Source organism: Heptranchias perlo, chromosome 21 (genome assembly GCF_035084215.1).
Source record: "Heptranchias perlo isolate sHepPer1 chromosome 21, sHepPer1.hap1, whole genome shotgun sequence".
NCBI lineage: Eukaryota > Metazoa > Chordata > Chondrichthyes > Hexanchiformes > Hexanchidae > Heptranchias > Heptranchias perlo.
This window is the reverse complement of record NC_090345.1, coordinates 15,311,504-15,337,554: the sequence shown is the minus strand read 5'-3', so window position 1 is coordinate 15,337,554 and position 26,051 is coordinate 15,311,504. Positions and strand designations below refer to the sequence as shown.

Sequence of the window (26,051 nt, the reverse complement as noted above, 5' to 3'; positions counted from 1 at the left end):
AAACTCGACTCCAACCTACCTCCAACTCACCCATTTCTAGTTTTAACGGAGGCGGGCTGAGGGCTGGGTGCTAGGGCCGGGCGATCGACCCGCTCTCAGGAGGCGGGTTGATCAGTGAAATCTTTTAAGGAGGCTGTGGGCCTCTGTTTTAATAGGTTTTTTATTTTTAACTCTCGGGGGCCAGGGTTTCCGGGCACGTAAAAGGAGGCAAGAAGGCCTGGATCAGCAGGTGAGTGCCTTTATTGCACTGCTTGTGGGCCAGGAGGAGCAGGAGCCTCCAGGCCCAACATGCTTACCTGCCGCGATGCCGCGCACACAATCGGCCGACCCCCTCCACGATCTTTGACCCCCTCCATGATCTCCGACCCCCACGATGTCCGACCTCCCCATGACTGAGCCCCTGATGACCCCTCCCAATGACCGCCGATCCCGATAACTCCCCCTGATAACCAACCCTCCCCAGATGACTGAACCCCCCCCCCCCCCCCCGATGACCAACCCCCCCAATGACTCCCAACTCCCCTGATGACCCCTGACTCCTACCGATGACCAACTCCCCCCCCCCCCCCCCACCCCGACCTAAGACTTACCTGCTGGTATCCGCTCCCTGGCTGCTCTCCTGTCCGACTGACAGACAGACAGCCCATCGATGCGGTTGGCCTGTCGGGCGGGAAACCTACAGAAAATAAATGAAAGACGTCCTTACATCAACATTGTAAGGACATCCGGGAAACCCGTACTTCAGGATTTCCCATCAGGTATTCCCCCCCCCACTTCTCCGTTAAAATTTACCCCCTTGTGTCTGTCAAATGCATTGAGTCTTTTGTTTACATTGTGACAATCAATCTATCGGTTAATATTTTTTCTCCTCATTGGCAAACTTTTAAGTCTTTGTATTTTTCCCTGCCCAATTTTGTTATATTATTAATATTCACCAACAATATTATGTAAAACCTTACTCCCCAATTTCAATTTTCTCCCAAATAACATTCCAGCAAAAAAACTTTCCATTTGTTCACTCACCCCACTACATACCCCTACAAACAAAATTTATCCTGTATCAAACAGACAAATTGTTCACCAAACAAAAATCACAAATTTACTCATAGGCGTTTCTCTAACAACTTTACCTCCCCTTCCAAAATGGTCTGACGCACCCCACTTGGCATCTGAACATCCTAGGCTCTGAGTATGCCTTTACCTCCAGATTTCACGCTCCTCACCCAATCTGCTATTTCCCCACATTCAGGAGTCTCCTGACACTGGATCACAAGTCTGACTCAAATACATATCGCCCTAGACTACAATTCCCAGGAACCACTGCATAATTGGGGCTCTAATACACGTGAAAAGGAATGAGCTTTTATCTTCATATAAAAGCATCCCCGCACCGACTCACCAGCAAAATCATCACTTTCTCATCCAACCTTTTCAGTTCTTGATTAGGTCCATTATATTCTTTTATCTATCATTTTGATGTTTATTAAATGTGCATTAAAACAAAATTGATGGGGAACAATATGAAGGTGATTCCATGATTCCAGGCAAAATAACCCCAGGATAGCTGCGCACACGAGCTTATTCGCACAGTATGGAGTGGAAAGCTGACCTCACCGGATTCAAAAGGGTCAGTTAATTAAAATAATTTACATGTGTTGCCTGCATGCTTTTCATGAGCACAGGGAGTGCTGTGATTGCATGTTGGTAGGGAATAAAGGAGCAGCAGCTCTTCAAGGGACTAAGGTTAAAAAAAAATCACAACTTCTGCTCTACCTTCCTATTTATGTCAGTGTCAAAGAACCTGCAAGAAACTCCCTCCCACACCTGCTAATCCACGACCCTCTGCAGGGAGGAGTATTAACTATTAATTCCAAGCTTCACACAGTCAGATTGCATGAGAATAGCTTTGCTGCTGTGATTTATGGTATCTAAATATGCTGTTTGTTTTGCCTGACTGCTGTTAAGACCATGGAATCCTACCAATGACAGGTGGCAGAACTGCCCGCTTTGATGAGGAGACACTGGATATTTTGCTAGACAGAGAAGAATATCCATATTTGAGGCAGAGTGGGACTTTCCTCTGAGACCAAATTGGCAGCATGCATGGCAGGAGATAGAGTAGAAAGTGAATGTTGTCTCCCACAAACATTGATTGTGGGCGCAGATGACAAAGAAATTCTCTTGACTAAGGGACAGTGCCAAGATAAGTTTGCCTATAATATGCATGCCTCTGATCACGTGCCCTCAACAAATCTCCGGGACCTGATGAAATGTATCCCAGGACGTTATGGGAGGTTAGGGAGGAAATTGCGGGTCCCCTAGCAGAGATATTTGAATCATCGACAGCTACAGGTGAGGTGCCTGAAGATTGGAGGGTAGCAAATGTTGTGCCTTTGTTTAAGAAGGGCGGCAGGGAAAAGCCTGGGAACTACAGACTGGTGAGCCTGACATCTGTAGTGGGTAAGTTGTTAGAGGGTATTCTGAGAGACAGGATCTACAGGCATTTGGAGAGGCAGGGACTGATTAGGAACAGTCAGCATGGTTTTGTGAGTGGAAAATCATGTCTCATGAATTTGATTGAGTTTTTTGAAGGGGTAACCAAGAAGATAGATGAGGGCTGTGCAGTAGACGTGGTCTACATGGACTTTAGCAAAGCCTTTGACAAGGTACCGCATGGTAGGTTGTTACATAAGGTTAAATCTCACGGGATCCAAGGCGAGGTAGCCAATTGGATACAAAATTGGATTGACGACAGGAGACAGAGGGTGGTTGTGGAGGGTTGTTTTTCGGACTGGAGGCCTGTGACCAGCGGTGTGCCTCAGGGATCGGTGCTGGGTCCGCTGTTATTTGTTATTTATATTAATGATTTGGATGAGAATTTAGGAGGCATGGTTAGTAAGTTTGCAGATGACACCAAGATTGGTGGCATTGTGGACAGTGAAGAAGGTTATCTAGGATTGCAACGGAAACTTGATAAATTGGGCCAGTGGGCCGATGAATGGCAGATGGAGTTTAATTTAGATAAATGTGAGGTGATGCATTTTGGTAGATCGAATCGGGCCAGGACCTACTCCGTTAATGGTAGGGCGTTGGGGAGAGTTATAGAACAAAGAGATCTAGGAGTACAGGTTCATAGCTCCTTGAAAGTGGAGTCACAGGTGGATAGGGTGGTGAAGAAGGTATTCAGCATGCTTGGTTTCATTGGTCAGAACATTGAATACAGGAGTTGGGATGTCTTGTTGAAGTTGTACAAGACATTAGTAAGGCCACACTTGGAATACTGTGTACAGTTCTGGTCACCCTATTATAGAAAGGATATTATTAAACTAGAAAGAGTGCAGAAAAGATTTACTAGGATGCTACCGGGACTTGATGGTTTGACTTATAGGGAGAGGTTGGATAGACTGAGACTTTTTTCCCTGGAGAGTAGGAGGTTTCGGGGTGATCTTATAGAAGTCTATAAAATAATGAGGGGCATAGATAAGGTAGATAGTCAAAATCTTTTCCCAAAGGTAAGGGAGTCTGTAACGAGGGGGCATCGATTTAAGGTGAGAGGGGAGAGATACAAAAGGGTCCAGAGGGGCAATTTTTTTCACTCAAAGGGTGGTGAGTGTCTGGAACGAGCTGCCAGAGGCAGTAGTAGAGGCGGGTACAATTTTGTCTTTTAAAAAGCATTTGGACAGTTACATGGGTAAGATGGGTATAGAGGGATATGGGCCAAGTGCAGGCAATTGGGACTAGCTTAGTGGTATAAACTGGGCGACATGGACATGTTGGGCTGAAGGGCCTGTTTCCATGTTGTAAACTTCTATGATTCTAACATGGTACAGCTTCAGCAATGGAGCATGTAAAGCATTGGCACAACTCTCACACCCAATCTTTCATGTCTGTAACCCACTTTACCTTGTACTTTGTGGCTGCCAAAGAGACAGGCTTCTCACGCATATTGTACCTCACTCATTTCAGTTCACCTCCTTCCTCCTGCACCTCTTCTTCCTCTTACTCCTCTGCAAAAGCTGTAGGCCGACCCTCCTGATCCTCTGGCTGAAGAGTTTCTGTATTGCAAGATAATGCAGAATATAGAAGACACTGATCATTTTCAACAACTTTTCCAGGCTGTAGAGCACCTGATCTGTCTCAAAAGTGAAATCTCTGTTTCTACATACCAATGGTATTCTCCACCAAAAAATGGTTGGAGGCATGAGTCTCATTGTACTCCCCTTCAATTTCTGTTCAGGTGTTCCTCAGTTGTGTTAATAACTAGGGTTGCAGAAGGTAGCCCTGGTTCCCCAGCAGCCATCCACCCAGTATGCCTGTTCCTTGAGATAGGTCTGGCACTGTGGACTGCCACAGAATGAAGGCATTGGGCTCGATTTTAGGGTCGGGTTACCTGCGGGTTTCCAGCGGGGGGGCCCCGAAAATCCCGATCTCCGATCACGTGACCGGATTCGGACGAAATCCCGGCCACTTCCGGGTACCGCGCTGACGTGCGGGGCTGCGCGCGCAAGCCCCGCTGGTGGGAATCCCACAGGCAATTAAAGCCAGCGGGGTTCCACTTGAGAGCACTTAACTTGCTCGTTGTGGTCAGTTAATGAGCTGAAGCAGCTGTCAAAAGAGGAAGTGTGGGATTTTACGGTCAAAGCAGTCAGTTTCCCACACTGGGGGAAACAGGACCCTTCAAACCAGGCGTGTTGCAGCCAGCAGCCTGTGGCAGGTGCCAAGGTGCGCTCCACGGGGGAGCGCCCTCACCCACGCAGGAGGCCACCGCGTCACACAGGGCAACCCCTGCCCCCCACCACCCGCCGGCCAAGCCAGAGGACAGACCGACACGAAACCGCAGCCCCAGTCCGAGGACCCACACACCTACCCTGCACAACCCCTCAGATCAACACCTGCCAGTTGGGTGGTGTGTGGACACCCTCGGAGGACGAAGAGCATGACCACCACCAGCAGCCTCGCAGAGACGTGGATCCCCCCAACACGGTGTGGTTGCACGCCCACCTGCACAGCAGGAGGGAGGGCTACCGCAGAGAGAGACGCGTCGCAGAGGGCACTACCCTCGCCACAGGGTCCACAGACCGAGGCGCAGCTCCCCGGACCTCTCCGAGCAGCAGTGCACAGGGAGGCGCAGATTCGCTCGACATGTAGTCGTGGAGATCTGCAGCCTCTTTCATGCCGAGCTGCTCCTGGCTGGCCCCAGCACCAACTGCTTACCTGTCGCTGGCAAAGTCACCACTGTCCTCCACACCTTCTCCTCCGCATCCTTCCAGGGTGCAGCCGGCAACACCGCCGATGTCTCTCAGTCGTCTGCGCGGACGAGCCCTGCAAATACACCTGCACCTACTCTGCAGTAACACGATGGGTGGCATCAGTGGTGGGTCCTCATAGTGATACCCAGGAGCGGGCATTATTGGACACAATGGACAGGATTCGCGGAGACATGGCAGTGGTGGTGTCAATATAATGTGTGCTGTTTGTTGCTCTGAAATTCAATATGGGTAACACCCATGACAAACCCTCAGACACCCTTGTGCACCCCCTTCATGCTGACGAGACGTTTGCCTTACCCTGCCTACTGCACATATGTGATGCATGCCCTGTGGCTGCAGCACAGGTGGTGGCAGGTTGAGTGAGGCTGGCCGTGAGGGAGATGCACGAGAGGGTGAGTATGGGATGGAGCCATGAGATTGTATGAGGATTGGGTCGCGTGTTAGTGGCAGGATGAGTACTGGCGAGGTGAGTAGGTGGAGGTAAGATGAGGATGGGGTGTGAGTGGGCATGAAGGCTGATGTGACAGAATAGTGTTGGCGGTGCCGAAGGAGATTTGGGGTGGGGGCAGTGTTGTGGCAGACGGAGTGTAGGGGAAAGACTTCGTGTTCTCACTGTGGCTGACCTACTGCGGTCATTGCAGCGCCTCCTGCACTGTATGCAGGTGGGCGATATGTTGGTGGCGCAGGTGACCCCCTCTGCCACCTCGAGCCAGGCCTTCTTGGTGGCAGAGGCAGGCCGCTTCCTCCCGCCCGCCGGGGGGAAGATCTGTGTCCTCCCCCTCCTCCTCACCCCATCTGATGATACCTGGGGTGAGGCATCATTAAACTGGGAGCAGCCTTCCCCCTGGGCTGCTCCATGCTGCAATTTGTCCCATTGGTTGCAGCATCTGTCAGTGGAGGACTGCCCCTTTAACTAGAGAGCCTCCAGCTGACAGATCGTACTGCGCATGCGCAGCCCGCCCGACGCGCAGGCCAGCGCCGTGGACCCCGGAGGAGCAGGTAATTGGATCCTATTAGTGGGTTGCCTGCTACGATCGCGTGGGCAACCCACTAATTTCGCCGTTCGCGTTTTCGACGCTCCCGGAGGACCACCCGCTGGGAACCCGCAGGCCTGCTAAATTCGGGCCCATTATGTCTGCTGCTGGCTATCATGCAGTCAACTAAATTAGTCTATTCCTGTGGTCCAACATCACCTGCACATATATGGAATGAAAAACTTTCCAATTCATATATGCCTGAAGTTGTAGTAGGGACTTCGGTGTCTAGGTGTATGCCATCAATGAAACCACACACCTTAAGGAAGTCTGTCACCTGGTAAAAGTGCTGCACCCTCTGCTGTTGTTTTATTTTCATGAGAAAATTGTCAAAATGTTTCTTCTGCAAAGAAGACTTCTGCCACCTGTTTGATTCATCAGTGGACTAATGTCTGAAGTCTGACTAATGTGGCAGTTGTCATCAATGGTGGCTTGGAAGGATCCAGTCCAATAAAAATTCAATGCTGTGGTGATTTTGACAGCAAGAGACGGCTAGATTTTGGGCATTCGAGTCTACTCATCCGATTGCACCATGCATGTGAGCGGAATGCGTGGGTATGCTCTTTAAGTACACCATCAGGCAATTGGCCCTATGGAGAATGATATGTTTACAATTTAAGTAAGACCACAACGCACACATCAAGGGAGTAATTTTCCACGGGGACAGAAAATCATGGGTAATGTGTGCCCAAATTTCCAATCTACACTTCCCTGCCGGTAACCAAACTCAGAAACTTACCTCCGTGTGTACTTCTACTGCTGATTGCACTCAATGCTAACATGCTGTCTGCTCAGTCTTTTCTGTTCCCTGTTTTAGCAAACAAATAGAGATCCTAAAGTCATGTGTGATCTCCACCATATTGTGTTGATACCTGTGCTTTTCACATGATGATGGCCTTTTTGTGGAAACCGATTAGTCTTCACATTTTAAGGAATTATTTTCATTTGAAGGATTTTTTTTTCATTTTAAAGAATTATTTTGTTGTACCTTGATCTTGGCACCACTTACACCATGAAAAAATTGATAGGGTGTTTGGGATTTAGATACCAATTTGGCCTGCTTGAAAACATGTATCTTAACATGGCAGTTAAAGTGGACAACAGGAAGAAGAAACTAGGGAGAAGTATGACTGCAATCATTTGGAGATTCTCACGCAGAAACAGCCGACACCCCATACCAGCTGTACCAATGTGCTCTCCAAACAATTCAGATACTATCCGAGTATCTGTAGGTCATCGTAGAAGGAAGAACAAATCAGCTGCTGCATGGTTAATACAGTCAAAGGATTGGGCTGCAGACTGCTGGTAGGATCATAAATTCTTTGGTGGAGATTCTTTCAACTGGTAACACCACAATGGCAGTCAACATGATCAACTTCACTTCAATGGTGAATGAGCTAGAGAATAATTTATTGCTCCTTACACCATTATCTATAAGATATCAGAATTTTGAGTAATGGGAAATGATCAGTTGGCTCAATAAAAAGGATTGATACCTTTTTAATCAACCTTAATTCTGCCTATCTGACCTCTAGCTTTTTCCCGAATCCATTTTCTCTCCAAAGGACATCTAAGTGCATGATCAACTCATTAAAATCGTCCACTGCGATGTCTTACTTGGTAATTTATTCTACAAACCTTTCACTCTTTCTATAAAAAGTTCAGCCTGATTTATTCCTTAGACATTTTGAACTTGTGTTGTTGGCATTTGCATGCTTTACCCTCATCAACAATTTGCCTGAATTAACTTTGTTGGTGTCCTTCATAATATCGAAAACTTCAATCTGAGTAAAAAAGACCAATCCTGATAAAAATCCTCAGCCATTGAGATGGAATGAAACTGGTGGCAATCAATATATAAATAATCAAGTACTCTAGAGAAGTGCACCATTACTTTCTGACACACACAGGAAAGAGTGAACGTTCATAAAATCTTGATCTATATTGCAGTATGAAACTTGTCATTCAGTAATTCAGTTCCACCTTCGTCTGAATTCTTCCCCCTATCTAAATGTACTACAGACATGCACAGTGTGACAAGATCATAATGAGCACCTGAAAAACTTTTAATAAGCAGATACAATCAATTGTGCCTATTCTAGTAACACACAAGAAAGGCTATTGACCTGGGAACACAAAGGAATTTTTTTATAAGGAAAAATTGAAAATACCTTTCATTAAATGTTTATCAAATTGAAATGTAAGGGTTAGTTCAGCAATTCCATGCTCCCAATGGCAGCCACACCCTCACGGAGCATAAGCTGGAGAATCAGTGTGGCTGTGCTGTAGCTCCATTTCAACCTACACTCCCATCAAGTGTGACTCCCTGCTGAGAGCACAGGATCGCTGAATTTACCCTGTAATTCATTTCATTTTAAATACAAAGAACCACAGTAGTGTTCTTTATTCAAATATCATTAATTAATCTGAAACTCACATTTATTTTACTTTTGGTGCTAAATTTGTACTACAACCTGTGGGGAGTTAACAATTATAAAGGTATAAATTACTGCCAGCAATAATAATGAAATTAATCCATTCACATGATGTTCTTCTCTCTGCTATTTTATCAGAGGTGTTAACCAACTTATTTTAAGCCAGCTAACACCACTGTTAAGTTACGTGACAGAGGAGTGTCAAACAAATCCATTAAGTTACCACCAACTGTAATTTCTGGATTATAAAATTGGACCAGTGGGTAATGGCACTGCCCAGGGTATTATGAAGGTCTAGATTCCTGGTCTATGTTGAATGGCTGTGGACGTCCTCCGAGGCCCCCAAAAAACTCCAACTCATCCGATACCCTCCCTAGGATTGACTCCCATTCCCCCCCACCCCCAGACCTGGCCTGCCGGCTGCCTCAGCATGGAATTTCCTGCCCTCTTCCACAACTGGTGAGATGCAGCAGGGCGCCCATTTGGCACCGCAGCTCCCCAGCGGTATGTTAATAAGGTCCGGACCTCAAAATGGCTCGGCACTTGTGCCAGCACCAATGGGTGCACAGTGCAGCCACTCTGCCGAGCTTGCGCCCATTTCTGCCGGAAGTCGAAGATCGCCCCCAAACTGTTGCCTTAATTCTCTAAAAGTAGGCAAAACGTGTGGAAATTGAGTTTTTCTTCTAACTGATTACACTTGTGCTTTTTGTTATAGAATCGCTGTCTGTCTATAATTGAACACCTTGCAGCCAATCTTATTTGGAAAGATAAAACCAAACTGAATAACGAACCAGCTGCTTCTGTCCAGGTACCGATTGGTGGGAAAATAGATCCTTAAGAAAAATAGTATATGTGTTGCATCTGTGCAGAAATACATATACTGTACATCTGTTGCCTGCAGTTAAACCATGTACCTATAAAAAAATCTTAGCAGCAGTCCATGCTGTGTGAGGACAATATCGTCTTGGCTGTGATGTCTTTCTATAGTTAAGTAGCCTACCAGCCCTCAATGCCTAGCCTTCCTTTGGTGAGGTGTTGGAGAAATGTTGCTACCTGGGGGCTTATACCTCAGCATGAATCAAAGCCTTCAGGAAAGGAACTGAGAAAATTGGAGAAGCATTTAGGAAAAAAACATAGCTGCAAGATTTAACTCAATTTATTGGACATGTGGACAGTTTGAAGTGAACATTGCGAAGCAATATTCCCTGATTAATTTTAAAAAAGCAATGGTTTAATAAACATAATTCACCATGGGTTTATTACTCGAGTTACACTGGAGAGTGTCTAACCACACCCTTGATACTCACCCTTACAGTTTGCAGAGTGTGAATTATAATTTGTTGGTGTTAAGATGCTTGGGAAAATTAGTTCTTGTGACAAAGTGTGTGTTATTAAATGAATGTGTTTATCACATGGGAGATGCATTTGAGATAAAAGGTCAAATAGCCAAACAATTATATTTTGGGTTTTGACAAACAAATTGTTAATAACATTCATAACTATTGGAAAATTTATATTGCAATTAATAGGGAATATTTCTATTGTTTCTTTAAAATGGGCTCACTAATTGGACAGTAAGTTTTATATGTAAAAACTAGGAAATGAAAGAATTCTACATGCTCTTATCAAATCCATTGGGATTTAATTTATTTCTACTCAAAAGCCAACCAATGCCTTATTTTATTCACTATCCTTGCCCATAATTAGGAGCAATAAGGACATGATACATTTGTGAAATTTTTTAAAAATCAGCACTATGTCTCTTGAGGAAAAAAAATGTCTTAATTCAGCAAGGCTTGATTATAAGGCAGTCAGCAATCACACCACAGAGCACAAGACAACAAATATAATGATCACACAATTTTTTTTAAAAGAGCAATGTGCCTTGGTTCATTTTTAATGAGAGGATAATGTAAACCTCATCCCTCTGAAGGAAACGTAAAAAAAAATGATCAGTTGCTAACAGTTTATTTAGGTAGCCCCAATCTAAATCATTTGCAGCAATAGATAGTAAGCCTACTGCTTCTATGCGTCTGACACGTGCTGCTTGGGATATGAAGCAGGACTGCGGATGGGTGGGACTTTGAAGCTGCAGTTTTATTCCGACTGCTCAATACATCTGCAAAATGGGAGTCTTGGCATGGTAGCAACTGTGCTACCTGAAACTTAACTGTTAGTCTGTTCCTAGATTCTAAGAAAGTTTCAGCTCAAATACTGTGATGCTAATATTAAAGCTACTTATATACAGTTTTGTCATTGTAATATTAACCCAACTAAAATAAATACTTAAAATGATTTTAAATTAAAATAGTTTTTTAACACTACTTTAGCTAGTTCTGCCTTCCTTTGTCTGTCCAGTGTCTTATCTTCCCTAGTCTCTCTATTCCATTTTTTTTAATTAATTAACCTTACCGTTGCCTAATTCGTAACCAATACATCCTGTTTTTACTATTACATACTATCTCCACCTTATTTAACTGTTTTCCTCCCCCTCTTGGATCCCACTGTCTACCTTAGCATGTCAGAAAAATTGAAAACCAGCTAAAAAGGCCATATTTTGCAGCTGATTCACCTAATTGAGTGCCAGAGTTTTAAAGGTTGATACAGCCAAGTACAAGTAACAACCAGATCAATCTTCGGAGCATTTCTATATGTCAAAGCAGGAGGGGATACTTCAGGACGAGTTATCTTTCAGCCCAATTGTTTTTGAATTAGATAAGTTGTTCACAGCATAGTGAGGGTTAATATTTAAAAATGTTTAAAAACATGTTGCTATTTAGCAGGTTGTTGATGATGAAAGCACAGTTTTAATGATTCCGTCACCAAATGTGCAATTAAAACAAGCCACTCCTTCAAATTACTCTAGGAAATGCAGATTCAAGCCTTCAAAAGATCAGTAGTTTGATAAATATTTCTTTGCTGAGATTCAGCAATCTCAGTGGCTTCATATTTTACAACAGGAAATGTGTAAAGGGAGGAATTTTTCAGGTGCCAACAGAATCTCTGCCATTTTCTCCTGATAGAAAGTTACATATTAGGCAGAAATGGCTTATTTTTCTGGTATAAACTAAAAAAAGCTTGTTGCTGTTAGAAGATAAATTAAATTGGGGGTTAAACTGTAGACTCATTACAAACTTCCAGAATGACTACAGTCTTCCAGCGCATGCAATAATTAGACAACATCAGACCAAGTCTACAAATTGCACGGTCTGTAAATTAGGAAGACAAAACCTGTTTCTTTTTAAATTTAGTATCAGTAGATTGAATTTAGCCTGTACAACAAGCAAAGTTCCTCTGTCTGTTACTTTAATGGCACTGATTTGGGTTAACACAAGTGTTACTAATACCATACAGCATGCTCTCTAAAGGTAAAATTGTGAGGCCCTACACCGCTAGTGAGGCTTTGCACACAGCAGAAGATAGTTGTAAAATCGGGCGTGTGATCTCACATGCCTAATGTGTAGCGCACCCGATTTTGTTTGGTACAATTTGGGTGGGGGGAAATGCTATTGGTATGTTGGGGCCTGCTCTGTCAATTTCCACACTGCTACATAATCTGGGTGGAGATGATCATGGAACAGCAGGTACACACTCAAAGGAGAATCATGATGGCAAGGCAGGAGAGTGGCTCAAAACACTGATATTTGGAACCACTTCTGGTAAGTGATATTTACTCCCACTTACCTTCCATCATCCAATTATGATATCCAGTACATTTATAGCCATCAGCTCACCCACCCCCTCCAAGCAACATTAAAAGCAGAAAGAGTTTCATAATTTATTTTTTGTGTTAACACAAAAGCAATCTATCTTTTCTACTTGCTACTCCCCTCGACAATGCCTTGAAACACAGGGGAAGAGGAAGACAGAAAGTGTGAGAAAGGTGTCAAAAAGGAGGGTACTTGCAGGATGGTAGCACCATACCTCCAAATTCGGTGTTTCCAATGACTTCCACTGTTTCCCTAAGGAAGAGAGCGAGGGGTATTTCTCATGTGGAGTGAGGGTCTTGATGCTTGCAGGGCCCTTGCCTATCTGGGTCCTCCTCCTTGTGGTTACATCCTGCCTTGGCTTGCAAGCAAAGCACAGAGAAGAATATTAAAGAAGATCATCCCCACTCCAGACAGTGCCCTTTTGAGCATAAGACTTCTGTCCCCAGACCACCAGTTTGAAATGGGTATCCCCTAGTCTCTCCATAGTGACAGTAAAGAGTTGCAGCAGAGCTTGAAAGTACTAAGTGAAAGATGTTAGGGTGTCCCACTGCAATGTGCCTTCAATTTTGTATTGCATGCACGAGTGCCAAGGAAAGAGAAACACTTTGTCCTCATGATATTGCCACATTGGGCCAGGGGGGCTACAACCTTGTATGCCATGGTTTCCACGGAGAAAGAGCCTGCGTGCCTTGGCCTTTCTGTTAATGCCACTGAACTTCCTCTTCATTTGTTCCCAGTTCAGCTGGACCCAAGAGACCACAATGACCTGCTCTGCCACCTCCTTCTGAGAGCTTGAATTACCACCTTTACTAGAGGGTAGTCCTTTGCCCCCAAAATTAGTCGTCCTCCTTTGCTGCACCTCCTCCAGGGTTTCCTTGCTGATTATGGCACTATTGCCCAAGTTGCTCCTTCCAGACATGAATCTGCAGCTCAAATGTTGATTTGTACAGGAAAATAGTTACTCCCCTTTAATGATGAGCATCCTCCTTTTCAATGCAGCCAAAAGCCCAGTTCCAGTTTTCTGTCACTATTGGAGGATCAGTGCCAGGCTGATGCTGTCCAGAGAGTGATAATGGAACTGCTGCATTTTCTCAACAAACAGCTGCAGAGGCAGTCTTCAATGAGCACCTTGGCAGCCAGGCTCACCACTGGAAGCTTCCAGGTACCAACAGATGCCATCACAGGGGTGAACCACTATTCAGTCAACACCTCTACCTAGCAGGTCACTGAGCCACTGTTTGACCATGGATGTCAGTAGATCAACTTTGGCACTGATCGGTAACTCCAGTCCCAGAGGCAGAAGTGCTCTCCATGGAGCCATGTGAAGTTGTCTTTTTACAGACACCTGCTTCGTCAGGCATGTCAGGAGTGGTTACAGAATGGCTAGCACTCCTCTTCATGTCTCTGAGCCTCTCTAAAGACTCCCTGATGGCACTCCTTCACCAATAGCACTGTTCCTTTAATGAAGTACACCCTGCAATAAAAACTGAATATTCTGGAAACACTCAGTAGGTCAGGCAGCATCTGTGGAGAGAGAAACACAGTTAACATTTCAGATCGATGACCTTTCATCAGAACTGGTAAACCCTGCTTTGTATAAACCTATAAAATGGATGATGAGGTTGACCTGTCCATGTGATTTGAATGGTGTGAGGGGAAAGCTTCTCCTGCTGCTGTTGCTGATTTTACTCCTGTGAGGTGTCACACTTGAGAGAGCACATGGAATGACATGAGTAATGGGGAATATGTTAATATTGTAACACAGTTATTGTAGTATACGCTGCATGAATATTTGTCCTTAAAGGACTGCATGCTGTGATACTTGTCACAGAATGCCATGACAGGGGTGAACCACTATTCAGTCAACACCTCTACTTAGCAGGTCACTGAGCCACTGTTTGACCATGGACATCAGTAGATCAACTTTGGCACTTAGAACATTGCACATACATAGCACATACATGCCCATCTTGGAGGGGAACAACTCCCAGCGGTGTCTTACATCAATCCAGCCAGCTACATGGAGCGTACCCATTCATTTACACCAATGCAAATTTTCACTTCCTACAAGCAACAATGACATCTCTAAGATATATTTTTATGAACGTCAATCTTTTTGATGTATTAATCAAACAGAGGAACTTTAGCCCCATGTGCTTTATTTATCCTCAGCTCAGCCCTTTGTGTTCCAGCAATCAGTCAGCTAGAATCTTGGAGCAAAGAAACCATGGGGTAGAATTTCCACAGGAGTTCTCCCGCTCTCCCATCGTAACCTTGGCTGAAACCCCAGATATACAGTTGTTTATGCCATTTCTCCGGAGTTTCCACCTAAAGTTAAGGCAGGAGATTGGGAGAAGCCTATGGAAACTCTACCCCCTTAAATTCCTGATAGCATAGAAACAAGTCATTTGGCCCATCAAGACTGCAGTAGTGTTTTGTTCCACAAGCCATTTAGGCCAATCCCACTCTATTATTCACTCCACATAACCGTTAATATTCTTTTTCAAACAACTCTATAATTCCCTTTTAAAAGAATTTATGGAATCTGCTTCACTAACAGTTTACACAGAGGATGGTTAGAATTTCACATTCTAACCATCCTCTGTGTAAAGACATTTTTTCTATCCTTCCCATTAGTTCTTTTTCTGTTTATCTTAAAGTTATGCCCTTTCATTACCATCTCACCAACCTGTGGACCAATTTGTTACTATATACCTTATTGTAACCCTTCATGATCTTGATGACATTTATCAGGTTACCCCTTATTCATCTTGGCAGAGAAGTTCCACGGGGTTCACCTGATATCCCACCTTGACTTCAGTGGAAGTCCTGGAGCATTTTTAGCCATTTATGCCATTTCTCTGATGTTCTGCCGATCTTCCGCTGGAGAACCGCCACAAAAATTCCAGACACTCTAGCGAAAAAGGCCATAACTTTATAACTGTAACCCTTCATCCCTGGTAACATCCTAGTGAATCCAAGCTGCATCATTCTCATTGCTTTTATATTGTTTCTATAATGGAGTGCACACAATGTTCCAAGTGCAGCCTAACTAACATCTTATACATGTTCAACATCACCTCATTGCTTTTGCATTTGGCCGATATTTGCTCCAGGTGGAGGATAAACATCAACACAGATTGGTTGGATTGATTGGCCTGTTTTAGTAATTTCTATATAATCTGTAACCCCCTCCTGTGCCCGAACTCTCCATTTCTCTTGTTCTAGTCTCCTGTGGATTCCCCCATCCCTTCGCTTCACTATTGGCAGCCATGCCTTCAGCCACGTAGGCCCCGTGCTCTGGAATTCTCTCCCTAAACTCCACCAACTCCCTCCCCTCCTTTAAGACCATCCTTAAAATCCACCTCTTTGACCAGACATTTTGGGGCTCAATTTTGAAATGGTGGCGGGTTGGCAGCGGGGCAGGGGGTGGGGGGTGAAGGTGCGTGTGGCAAATAAACAAAACTTACCATTTCCAACGCGATCGTATCGTAATTAATGGTGATTAACGTGCTCTCCGGGTTTCGCGCCCAGCAGTCAGCCTGTTTGACAGGCTGGCTGCCGTCAGGAGCTGCAACGCCGGGGGCAGAGAGAGAGAGAGAGACAGCGAGACGTCATCCGGCACTGGAACGTAAGATCGGGGGGGGTGGGGAGGAGAGTGGAAGATCGGAGGGGGAGAGTGGAAGATCGGAGGGGGAGAGTGGAAGATCGGAGGGGGAGAGTGGAAGATCGGAGGGGGAGAGTGGAAGATCGGAGGGGGAGAGGGGAAGATCGGGGGGGAGAGGGGAAGATCGGGGGGACATCGGGGGGGGCTGAAGAACGGGAGATTGGAGGGACATCGGGGGGACATCAGGATTTGGAAGAGGGGGTGAAAATCAGAAGCCGTGGAAAAGCTGCCCAGGTAAGTTACAAATCATTCTAACTACCTAATATGTCACAAGTAAAGTGCCTTGGGGTATATTTGGCTCTTTAACTATCATCCTGCCGGCTTTAATTGCCGGTGGGACTTCCGGATTTGGGACGCCTGCGCGCACACAGGTGCATCCATGGGGAACTCGCAAGTCGGCGGGTTGGAGCCGGGCTCCGAACCCGAACGGGATTTCCCTGATTTTCAGAGCCCCCCCGCCCTCAAGGCATCCGCTATTTCCTGCGAAAATCAAGCCCTTGGTCACCCCTCCCAATATATCTTTTTATGACTCAAAATCCATTTTTTTTACATCTCTGTGAAGCACCTTGGGACATTTTTCAACATTAAATGTCAGTTATGATTGCATTCTATGCCTCCAGAAACCAAGGATTCTGTTTACTTTTTTTATGGTTTTATCTACTTGAGCTGCCACCTCTGCTCCCTTTAAAATTTGACCATTTGGGTTGTATTTCTTTTCCCCATTCTTACTTTCAAAATGTATTATTTCACATTTTTCCATTGATTTTTTTTTTGTGAAAACTTCAACAACGTCACAACAGATTGCAAGGGATGAAGAAGTGTTAGCCCATACCTGTATATCTAAGAAATAGTAATAGAACAGAGAAATCAGTAGAGTGCAGTGTTTTTATTGAGTATACAGCATTCATAAATGATTAGTCAATTTGTATTCCTATTGCTTTACACTAATAAACATAATAGGTTCATGACATGTATTTTCATACTGGTTTATAATTCCAAAGGTATTGTTCCCCTAATTTTGTCTTTCTGCAAGCCCTCTCCCCTTATCTTTGTGAACAGATCATTAAAGTGCCAGCTTCAGACAAACTTTGTTGTTTGTTTAAGGTAATTAATCTATGTCCTCCTATCCTGCTGGCTCAACTGAAATGGAAAATACCATTCCTTTCCTTTAATCAAAGCAAGAACAAAATCTGCTGTTCTGAATCTGGGACATAACAGCGTTCCCACTTTGCATATGAAGGAAAGGTTAGGCTCTGATTAATTAGTTGTAGTTGGTAATCAGTGTAATAACTCTGAAGTTGTTAGTAAGAGATCCCTTTGTCCCAGCTTGCTAAGCTGATGGGGTGTCCAGGGCCCTTCTTTCTTCTGTCAGTAAACAGCCGCCTGCTATTTACATAAACAGTTATTTCTTTTCTTGTGCCTTTTACTGTACAGTGCAAGGGTCACACTATTGCTTAATCGTGTGTGCGTGATTTTTAAAAATAATTAAATCTCTTCTATCTGATGGGATGTGAGCTAAAAGCTCAAGTACTAGTTTTCTACAAAAGGGATTAATGCATTCCCCATTGTTAGGATTACAACATCAGAAACAAAAAAAACAATAACAGAGAAGGGATGAGAAAGTCACACGTGTTGTAATTTATCATGATTATCATTTTAGATTATTTGTGTAACTTTTTCTCCAATTTAAGCAGCCAATTTATAATACCAGGCTGAAACTATAATCAGGTACCAATGTATAGACTGGGAATTACTGTCCGAGATATTATCAAACAGGTGCTTAAAACATTCAAGTCAAATTATTTTGTCAACTATTTTAGCATTGGTGCTAATTTGTTTCAATTAAATGGTTTAACACCTCTGTTAAAATAGCAGACAATGAAATTTGATATGAAAGGATTAAGGTAAAATAATATCACACTATGTAATTTCTAGTCTTACAATCTTACTAGTTAAGGATAAGTGTTAGCAGTGTGAATCAAATGTGAAAATCCTTCTATTCCATATTATGCAGCATTCAAGTTCCCCAAACCTCCACTGTTTGTTTATTGAAAGTAGAATATCACAGTGATTGGAGATATAATAAGTGATTGGAAGATAATGTAAAATGAAGATTTAATTGATCAAGCAATTTACAGACAAACAATAGACTAGAGAAACAGGTCATTAGCAGAGGCACCATATAAAGATGGGGTACATCCCTGGAGGGAGTAAGGGAGCACTGAAAGTTGAAGAGAAAGAAAATTCACATCACTATTGTAAACCTCCTGGCACTCTGTTCAAGAAAGGCCAGGAACAGGCCACCTGCCTCCCTCTGAGACTGTTGGATGCTTTGAAGTACTTAAAAAGTGGGAAAGGGGAGTGAAACATGAAGCATCTCCTACTGTTCAAGCAGTGTTTTCACTTGGTACTTAATTTGAAAGCAACGTTGTGTGTTTTTAGGAAAAGCTGCAAATATACCGTCCTTAAAGTTGCTCTTAAGGAACTCTACTATTTTGGACCTGTACTGGAAGAGGAAGTTTTCTGCTGTCTGTATCATCATTCGATAGGTATCCTGTTCCTATGGCTTGAATATTTTCCCCACAGTTTGAAGCTCGATACTACATGGGAAGGGGCTACATTCACAGGACTGACTATCATTTCTCACCTTGGACAGCCATGTTCCCTCTGTCATCTTATGTATATTTCTATCACAGAAATCAGTGAAGTTTTAGGGTGGGCTACTATCCTAAAGGTTTATTGGGAAAAATATAAAGAAAAATAACAAAAACTCCCACTTAAATATGGGTAAGCAATTTTATTTTTGTTAAATTATAATGTTCAACTTTCTTTTTTATTGATGTGAATTTTCTTGACATATTTCATAACTGTAAGCTTCTTTGTTACAGGATGCTCTCAGTGCACTCTTTTCTGATTACTATATTGTGGAAGAAGTCAGCAACTTATCACTGTTCGATTTTCTGACTGCTGTAGGGAAATATGCATCATCAAACAGGGTAAGCCCCCAAAAAGATGCTTGTTAATTATAAATACTTACCTTTCCATTGGGTGAAGATAAAATACTTTGAAGTAGTTTAACTTGAGCATGTTTCAAATTATTCCTGTAACTACTCTGTTTTTGGAAGGATATAAAAGGATCTATAGACTGATAAAGTATCATCAGTCATTTTGTGTCTGCAAGACTTATATAAAAATATATACAACACATGCACACACTTTGGGCTTATTCCAGCTGAATAATAAGTATAAAAATATCTGTTGCTTAAAATAGATTGGTCAAAATAGCCACATTTTAACCAATGGACATTTTTATGTCCACTTTTCAGCTGGATAGGTACCAAAGTATCTATCCACCTAGCAGGTATCCATCATATTGTGATTGACACATCTGGTACAAGCTTAAAAATATATTTAAAGAAGAATGAAAGCTAATAATTTCCTGCTGTTTTTTGTGCATCTGTGTGTGTGTGTGTGGGGGTGGGGGTGGGGGGCGGGCTAGGGCCTTACAAGCAGTGATCAATCTAAGGAGAAACAATATCCTCTAACTGTTCACAAAGTGCCTAATAGGAATTAGCCTCTCATTGACCTCAGGACGTGCCTATTTATAGCAATAAGACTCTGTAGCGTTAAAGGTAAATGCTATGCAACTCACAGTTCCACCTTATTAGCAGGATAATACATTGTACGTCACATGGCATAACTCTCCAGTCATTATAAAATAGTGTGTTTCAAGTCTTCCAACTTGCCATGAACAAATCTGTTAGTTCTACAGAGATATGTTGAGCGATGTAGGGAAATCATTGATATCAGACTTAAGAATAACAGAGGAGCAGTTTCCTATTGAAAATAAATTATACTGAAAGCCTGCTTTTCCCGCCAATGTTTCCAGATTCATTATTTTTGACCCCTTTTCCCAACCTCCCCCCACCCCCCAACCCCGTCCTTTAGTAATCTGCGTATTTTAGTCTATCCAATTTCTGTTCTTTGTGTTCACAGCTGATTGCCGTATTTGGCCATATTTTGTGTGGGAAGTTGGATGCCGTGGTGTTACGTTACATTGTTTTGATGGCCGAACTGGTGAACTGTGTCTCCTGGCAGTTTGTTAGTGATTTCCAGATGTTTGTCTCTGTGGTTTACTCTTTACAGGTAAGCTACCAACTTAATTCCAGAAGGTTCTGCATGTGCAAAGATAAACACAAAATAAAGCACATTTAGGACTGCTTCATTTACAGTATTTTCAGAATCGGTAGATTTATTACAATAATAACAATCATCCTGGTGAGCTGCTGTGACGTCTTCAAAGGATTCAGTAGAGATCAACTTCATGCAAAATTACTCATTAAAGCTACATGTTGTATAGAAGCTGAGTGCTGATAGTAATAGAATAGATTTTCCTGGGTTTAAAACAAAGCTGTGCTGAAACAGAGCAGTGAGTTTTGTACTCAGCGCTTTCCAGCTGGGCCCGATTTGGAAGAATTTTGCAAGATTGTCCCGAATTAAGTATGCAGATAACCTCCCTGCCCATTCTGGGAGAATGAATTTGCGGCTCAACCCTAGGCTAAGCAGACCAATTTTCCCATGCTTTCTTTTGTACATCTTCAACCATGAAATATTGCGATTGGAGCACTTCAGAACCAACCCCTATCACTAAGTTGAATTTGGTGGGAGCTAGTCATGGCTGGGGTGGGGCGGGGGTGGGAGGGTTGCACACGGCAGCTGCTGGGAAAATTAAAGGTACATTGCCACCTTTATTATGCTTTAAACAGGCTGCAAATATTTGAAGTGGATATTCCAACTTTTTAAAGGCTGCTTGGGGTAAAATAAAAATGTGGCTGGCAAAACCCAGTGGCTGGGCCAATAAATATGGAGGCCAGAAACAGAGTCTGTGAGCAAGTAGATAGAGTGGCATAGCACCCGAGGGTTCTGCTTGATGTCTGGCGAAGTGGAAGTGCTGCTGCATGAGGTATGTATGCGGAGGGATGTCCTATTTGCCATTCTTGGGTACCTTCCCCAGAGTACAGCAGGACAGCAGTGCAGCATGCCTGGAAGGAGATGAGGATGAAAAATTTGAGGAAAGAGGTGGCCTTGACTGTCCCTGGCAGTGCCATCCTATGGCGCAGGTGTCCTTGCAGCCAGTGGCATGGATCTGTAACGGCTCCATGCCTGCAGAGCCAATTCCTCATTGTCATTGTTGGGCAGATGTGCCAGGACCTGCAGGTACAGTTGGTAGTATAATGGTGGGTGTGCGCAGTCCAGCCTTGATACGTGCTGATCTCTCTAATATTTTGTTTTATACTACTTCAACCTTGAAATCGGGCAACTGGGACACTTCAAAACCAATCGCCATCACAAAGTTGAACTTGACTTACTTCCCAACAAGTATTTAGATGCTTTCTTGCTCACTGAGCTCCTTTCAAAATTTTTATTGTAAGAGTTCCTATCTTTTTCTGTTCTGCAACCATTATGTAAATGCTACAATTTAGGTCAGCTTTCTAGTGAATTAGTAGACAATACTTTTCTAGGTTCTACATGGCAAAACTGAGGTCATTTGGAGTGGGGGGGAGAGGGGGTGGCGGTTCAAAGGCACAACCCTCCGGTGGCTGGTGTTCTTACCTGACACAAAGGAAGATGTTTATGGATGTCTGAGGCCAGTAATCACAGCCGCAGGACATCACCGCAGCATACTTGCCTCAACTATCTTCAGCTGCTTCGTCAATGACCTCTCCTCTGTCGTAAGGTCAGGGGTGGGGTTATTTTCTGATGATCCCACAGTGTTCGGCTCCATTCACAGCTCCTCTGAGGATGAAGCAACCCATGCAAGTCAACAGCAGGACCTGGATAATATCCAGGCTTGGGTTGACAAATGGCAGGTAATATTCATGCCACTGAAATGCCAGGTAATGACCATCTCGAACAAGAGAAAGCCCAGCCATTTCCCCTTGACCTTCAATGGCTCTGACTTTGCCGAGTCCCCCACCATCAAAATCTTAGGGGTCACCATTAGCTAGAGTCTTAAGTGGACCAACCATATAAAGACCATATCTGCAACAGCAGGGTACTAAGTTTTGTTTGGCTCATCTCCTAACTTCTTAAAGCCTCTCCTCCATCCACAAGGCTCAAGGCAGGAGTATAATGAGATATTCATCATTCACCCAGATAGCTGTAGCCGCAACAACATTCAAGGAGCTGGACACCATTCACTTGATCGGTGCCCCTGCCACTAAACTCAATATCCAACCTCTCCACCACCAGCATACTAAGGACGCAGTATGTACGATCTACAGGATGCAGTTCAGCAACTCACCAGAATTACTTCAACAGCATCTCCCCCCACCGCAACATCTGCTACCAAGAAAGACAATAGCAGCAATGACATGGGAACATCCTCACCTTCATGTTCCCCTCCAAGTCACACCCCATCCTGACTTGGACATACATACATTTATATATATAATATACATATAATGTATCCCCATTTTTTCATCATCGCTGGGCCTATGTTCTGTAATTTCCTATCTAACACCATTGCGGGAGTACCATCATTGCAAGAACTGCTGCAGTTTAAGGAGAAGGCCCACCATCACCTTCTCAGGGCAAACTGGCGATGGGCAATAAATGCGGTCTTGCCAGCGTCACCTACATCCCAAGGACAAATTTTTAAAAACTTTTAAGGGAAAGAAAAATCTACTAAGAAAAATTGTAAGGAATTTTTTTCATAAAAATGCCGGCAAAAATGAATTACAGACGCCTGTACGAAAAATGTTTCTGCAAAAGCTGCAAACAAAATAAGCAAAAAAAAACTTGAACCCTTTAAAAGCTCCATTGCTTATGGGACTTACCTTATTCACATTCCAAATGGAAGAAGTGAGTTCCCAGCTCAGTCCTGGCCTAAGCAGACAGAAAATGGTGTTATGCTTCATTTGAATGCATTATAATATATCTCAGACAGAATTTCCAGGCCCTCACCATCTGTTTTGTTCCACCAGCCTTAGGACCAGAAAATCCATTCTAATTAGAAGGAGGAGAAGAGGGGCAGACTATGTCCTGTAACAGCAAAACTACCAATTAATTTACTCTTATTTTATAATTACCATTGCAATGCGCAGTCTTGTATTTTAAACTTTTTTCAACTGATAATGATGTGGAATTATGAAATTGTTATAATCATAATTATCATAATTTGGTTAAAGTATATTTTTGCGGGTGATTGAATGGTCCAGTGAGTTAGTACACAGCCGTGACACTACTAGGGCCTGAATTCAAAACAACAACAACAACAACTTGCATTTAGATTGTGCCTTTAATATAGTAAAACATCCCAAGGTGCTTCACAGGAATGTTAACAAACTAAATTTGACACCGAGCCACATAAGGAGATATTAGGACAGGTGCCCAAAAGCTTGGTCAAAGAGGTAGGTTTTAAAGATCGTCTTAAAGGAGGAGAGAGGTAGAGAGGTGGAGAGTTTTAGGGAGGGAATTCCAGAGCTTAGAGCCTAGGCAGCTGAAAGCACGGCCGCCAGTGGTGGAGTGATTAAAATCGGGGATGCGCAAGAGGCAAGAATTGGAAGAGCGCAGAGATCTCAGAGGGTTGTAGGGCTGCAGGAGGTTACAGAGATAGGGAGGGGTGAGGCCATGGAGGGATTTGAAAACATGGATGAGAATTTTAAAATTGTGGCGTTCCCGGACCGGGAGCCACTGTAGGTCGGCAAGCACAGGGGTGATGGGAGAATGGGACTTGGTACACGGACCAGTCCATATGGATTGAATGAGAATCTCCTCTATCTGTGCTGTAAGCATCCAAAGTTAAATTAGTTTGAGCACTTCACACCTGTTCCTGGCGGCATGGCTCTGCACCATAAAATTGCCCATATTCAGGCAAATTGGCATTAAATTGGCAATCTTAGTTTGAGACCCCAGTACAAGAAGCAGAAAAAAAAACTTAATCAGGTGTGGTTCTGTTCTGAGTTTGGATGCCAAAGGTGGCGACATGCTGCATTCCCTGACATGGACATTTTCACGTAGATGAGAACAAAATATTCACACAAAAGTGGACACTTCTATCTTTATAGTAAACATAGCTAATTGAGCCAAATGGTTAAACAGAGGAAGTAGTGATACAATGAATTGGCACTCCAACATGTGGTAATGAAAGTGTCAAAGTGAGAGATGTCAGTTCTGGGAAGTATGACACTTTCCTAGTTTTAGTTTGCAGTATCAGGTGAAGGGCATATTTAGGACAGGCATCAGGAAGTATTTCTTTAAATAGAGGGTGGTCCACACCTGGAATGGATTGCTGGTGGACTCACTGAAGAAACAGTTAGATCCTGTAATGGGATGCTGGTTGGTATTCTGGAAAGATGATACCAAATCATCGCAACCTATTTTGTGAGGTTACCAAGTCTGAAACCGTAAGCTATAGAGTGCAAAGCACAGCTGGCAGCACCCAAGTCATGTTGTGAGCTGCAGCTGGCTGATGCTCGCACTCTGACTACCAGGAAAGACCTTTCTGCATATGTGCTCTGTGTATGCATTGCTCTATGGAAGCTATTTGTCAGCATTGGGAGAATTAGGAGAGGCGTCAGAAACACCTGATTTCCCGTCCCCGCCCCCCCCCCCCCTTCAAACAGGCGTGCACACCTGAATCATTTTAATGAGGTCCCTGCACGGATTTAACATGCTGCCTGGGACCACTTCACCAGGCCCGTGCAGTGCACACCCCTCCTCCTGCGCGCCCGTTTCGTGGTGCTACGTGGCCTCAACAACATCCAAGATGGCGTCTTGGCTGCGCACGCACGTTTCCAAAGTGACGTGTGCCAGACGCCATCTTAGTGTAGGAGTTAGCACATGTGCAAATACCGAACGCCGGAAGGATGTAAAGTAGGGAAAAAATGCATGCAATCATTGTGCAGTGATAGACAACATTTTGGCACTTAACACCCAATGCAATGCACTGTCTTAACCCCTGAATGTGTCTTAGAGTGCATGGAGGAGCCCCCACCAGCGCTATTTAAAGGAATCATGCAGGTGTTGCAGGTTAGTTGCTGGATTATTGCTTCTGGCTACTGGTGGAATAGGAAGTGTTTTTTGAAGCTCCCTATACTTACTGAGAGTTCCATTTGAGAGTGGTTTGGCAGGTACTGCCTTACGGTTCGGAAAGTTACAACCGTGGTTGAACAACATTCCTGGCAACCATGGGTGGTCTGCTAGGGCTCCCGCTGGGCATTGAGCACGACTGGGAGCAGGCAAAGAGGCCACGCACAGCAGGTCAAGTTGCGAGGAGAGGGAGGATGAGGAGGCGCAGGGCACTGGGCAGGAGGCCCTATCCAATGAGAGCCTTCTGGGATCAATTCTTTTACCTCAACTTGACTATGGAGGTTCACCAAGGAAGCCTTGACCGAAATCTGTCAACTGGTGCGGCCACAACTGCAGCTTCAGAGCAGGGCAAGGACAGCATTGCCTGTGGCTGTGAAGGTCACCATGGCGCTGAATTTGTACGGCTCAGGACTATTTCAGGCCTCTGCTGCCGACATGTGCAACATCTCGCAGTATGCAGTGCACTGCTGCATAAGGGAGGTCACAGACGCACTGTACCAGATGAGGAACAGGTTCATCACCTTCCCTCTTCACGGAGACAAGCAGAACAAGCAAGCACAGAGGTTTGTTCACGTTGCTAGCTTCCCCATGGTGTAGGGTGTTATTGACTGCACGCACATTACCCTGCATGCCTCTGCGTATCAACTCGGCCATCTTCATCAACCGAAAGGGCTTCCACTCCCTCAGCGTGCAGCTGACGTGCGACCACATGCATCGAATCATGGAAGTCGATGCCCACTACCCTGGGAGCAGTCACGATGCCTTCGTCATGTGGCAGTCCAACGTGCCAGCTATCTTTCACCCACCTCAGCAAGTCAAAGGCTGGCTACTGGGCGACAAGG

General features: G+C 44.1%; 1 protein-coding gene across 2 annotated transcripts in view; it reads left to right on the top strand.

Moving 5' to 3' along the window:
* The window catches only part of LOC137340290 (uncharacterized), a 69,211-nt gene that overhangs the window by 19,867 nt on the left and 23,293 nt on the right, over positions 1-26,051 (top strand). For both annotated transcript variants that reach the window (XM_068002708.1, XM_068002707.1), the window contains 3 exons: positions 9,455-9,547; positions 19,005-19,112; positions 20,113-20,262. In XM_068002708.1, coding sequence (XP_067858809.1) covers positions 9,455-9,547; positions 19,005-19,112; positions 20,113-20,262 — 351 coding nt within the window. The remainder of the gene's footprint in view (positions 1-9,454; positions 9,548-19,004; positions 19,113-20,112; positions 20,263-26,051) is intronic.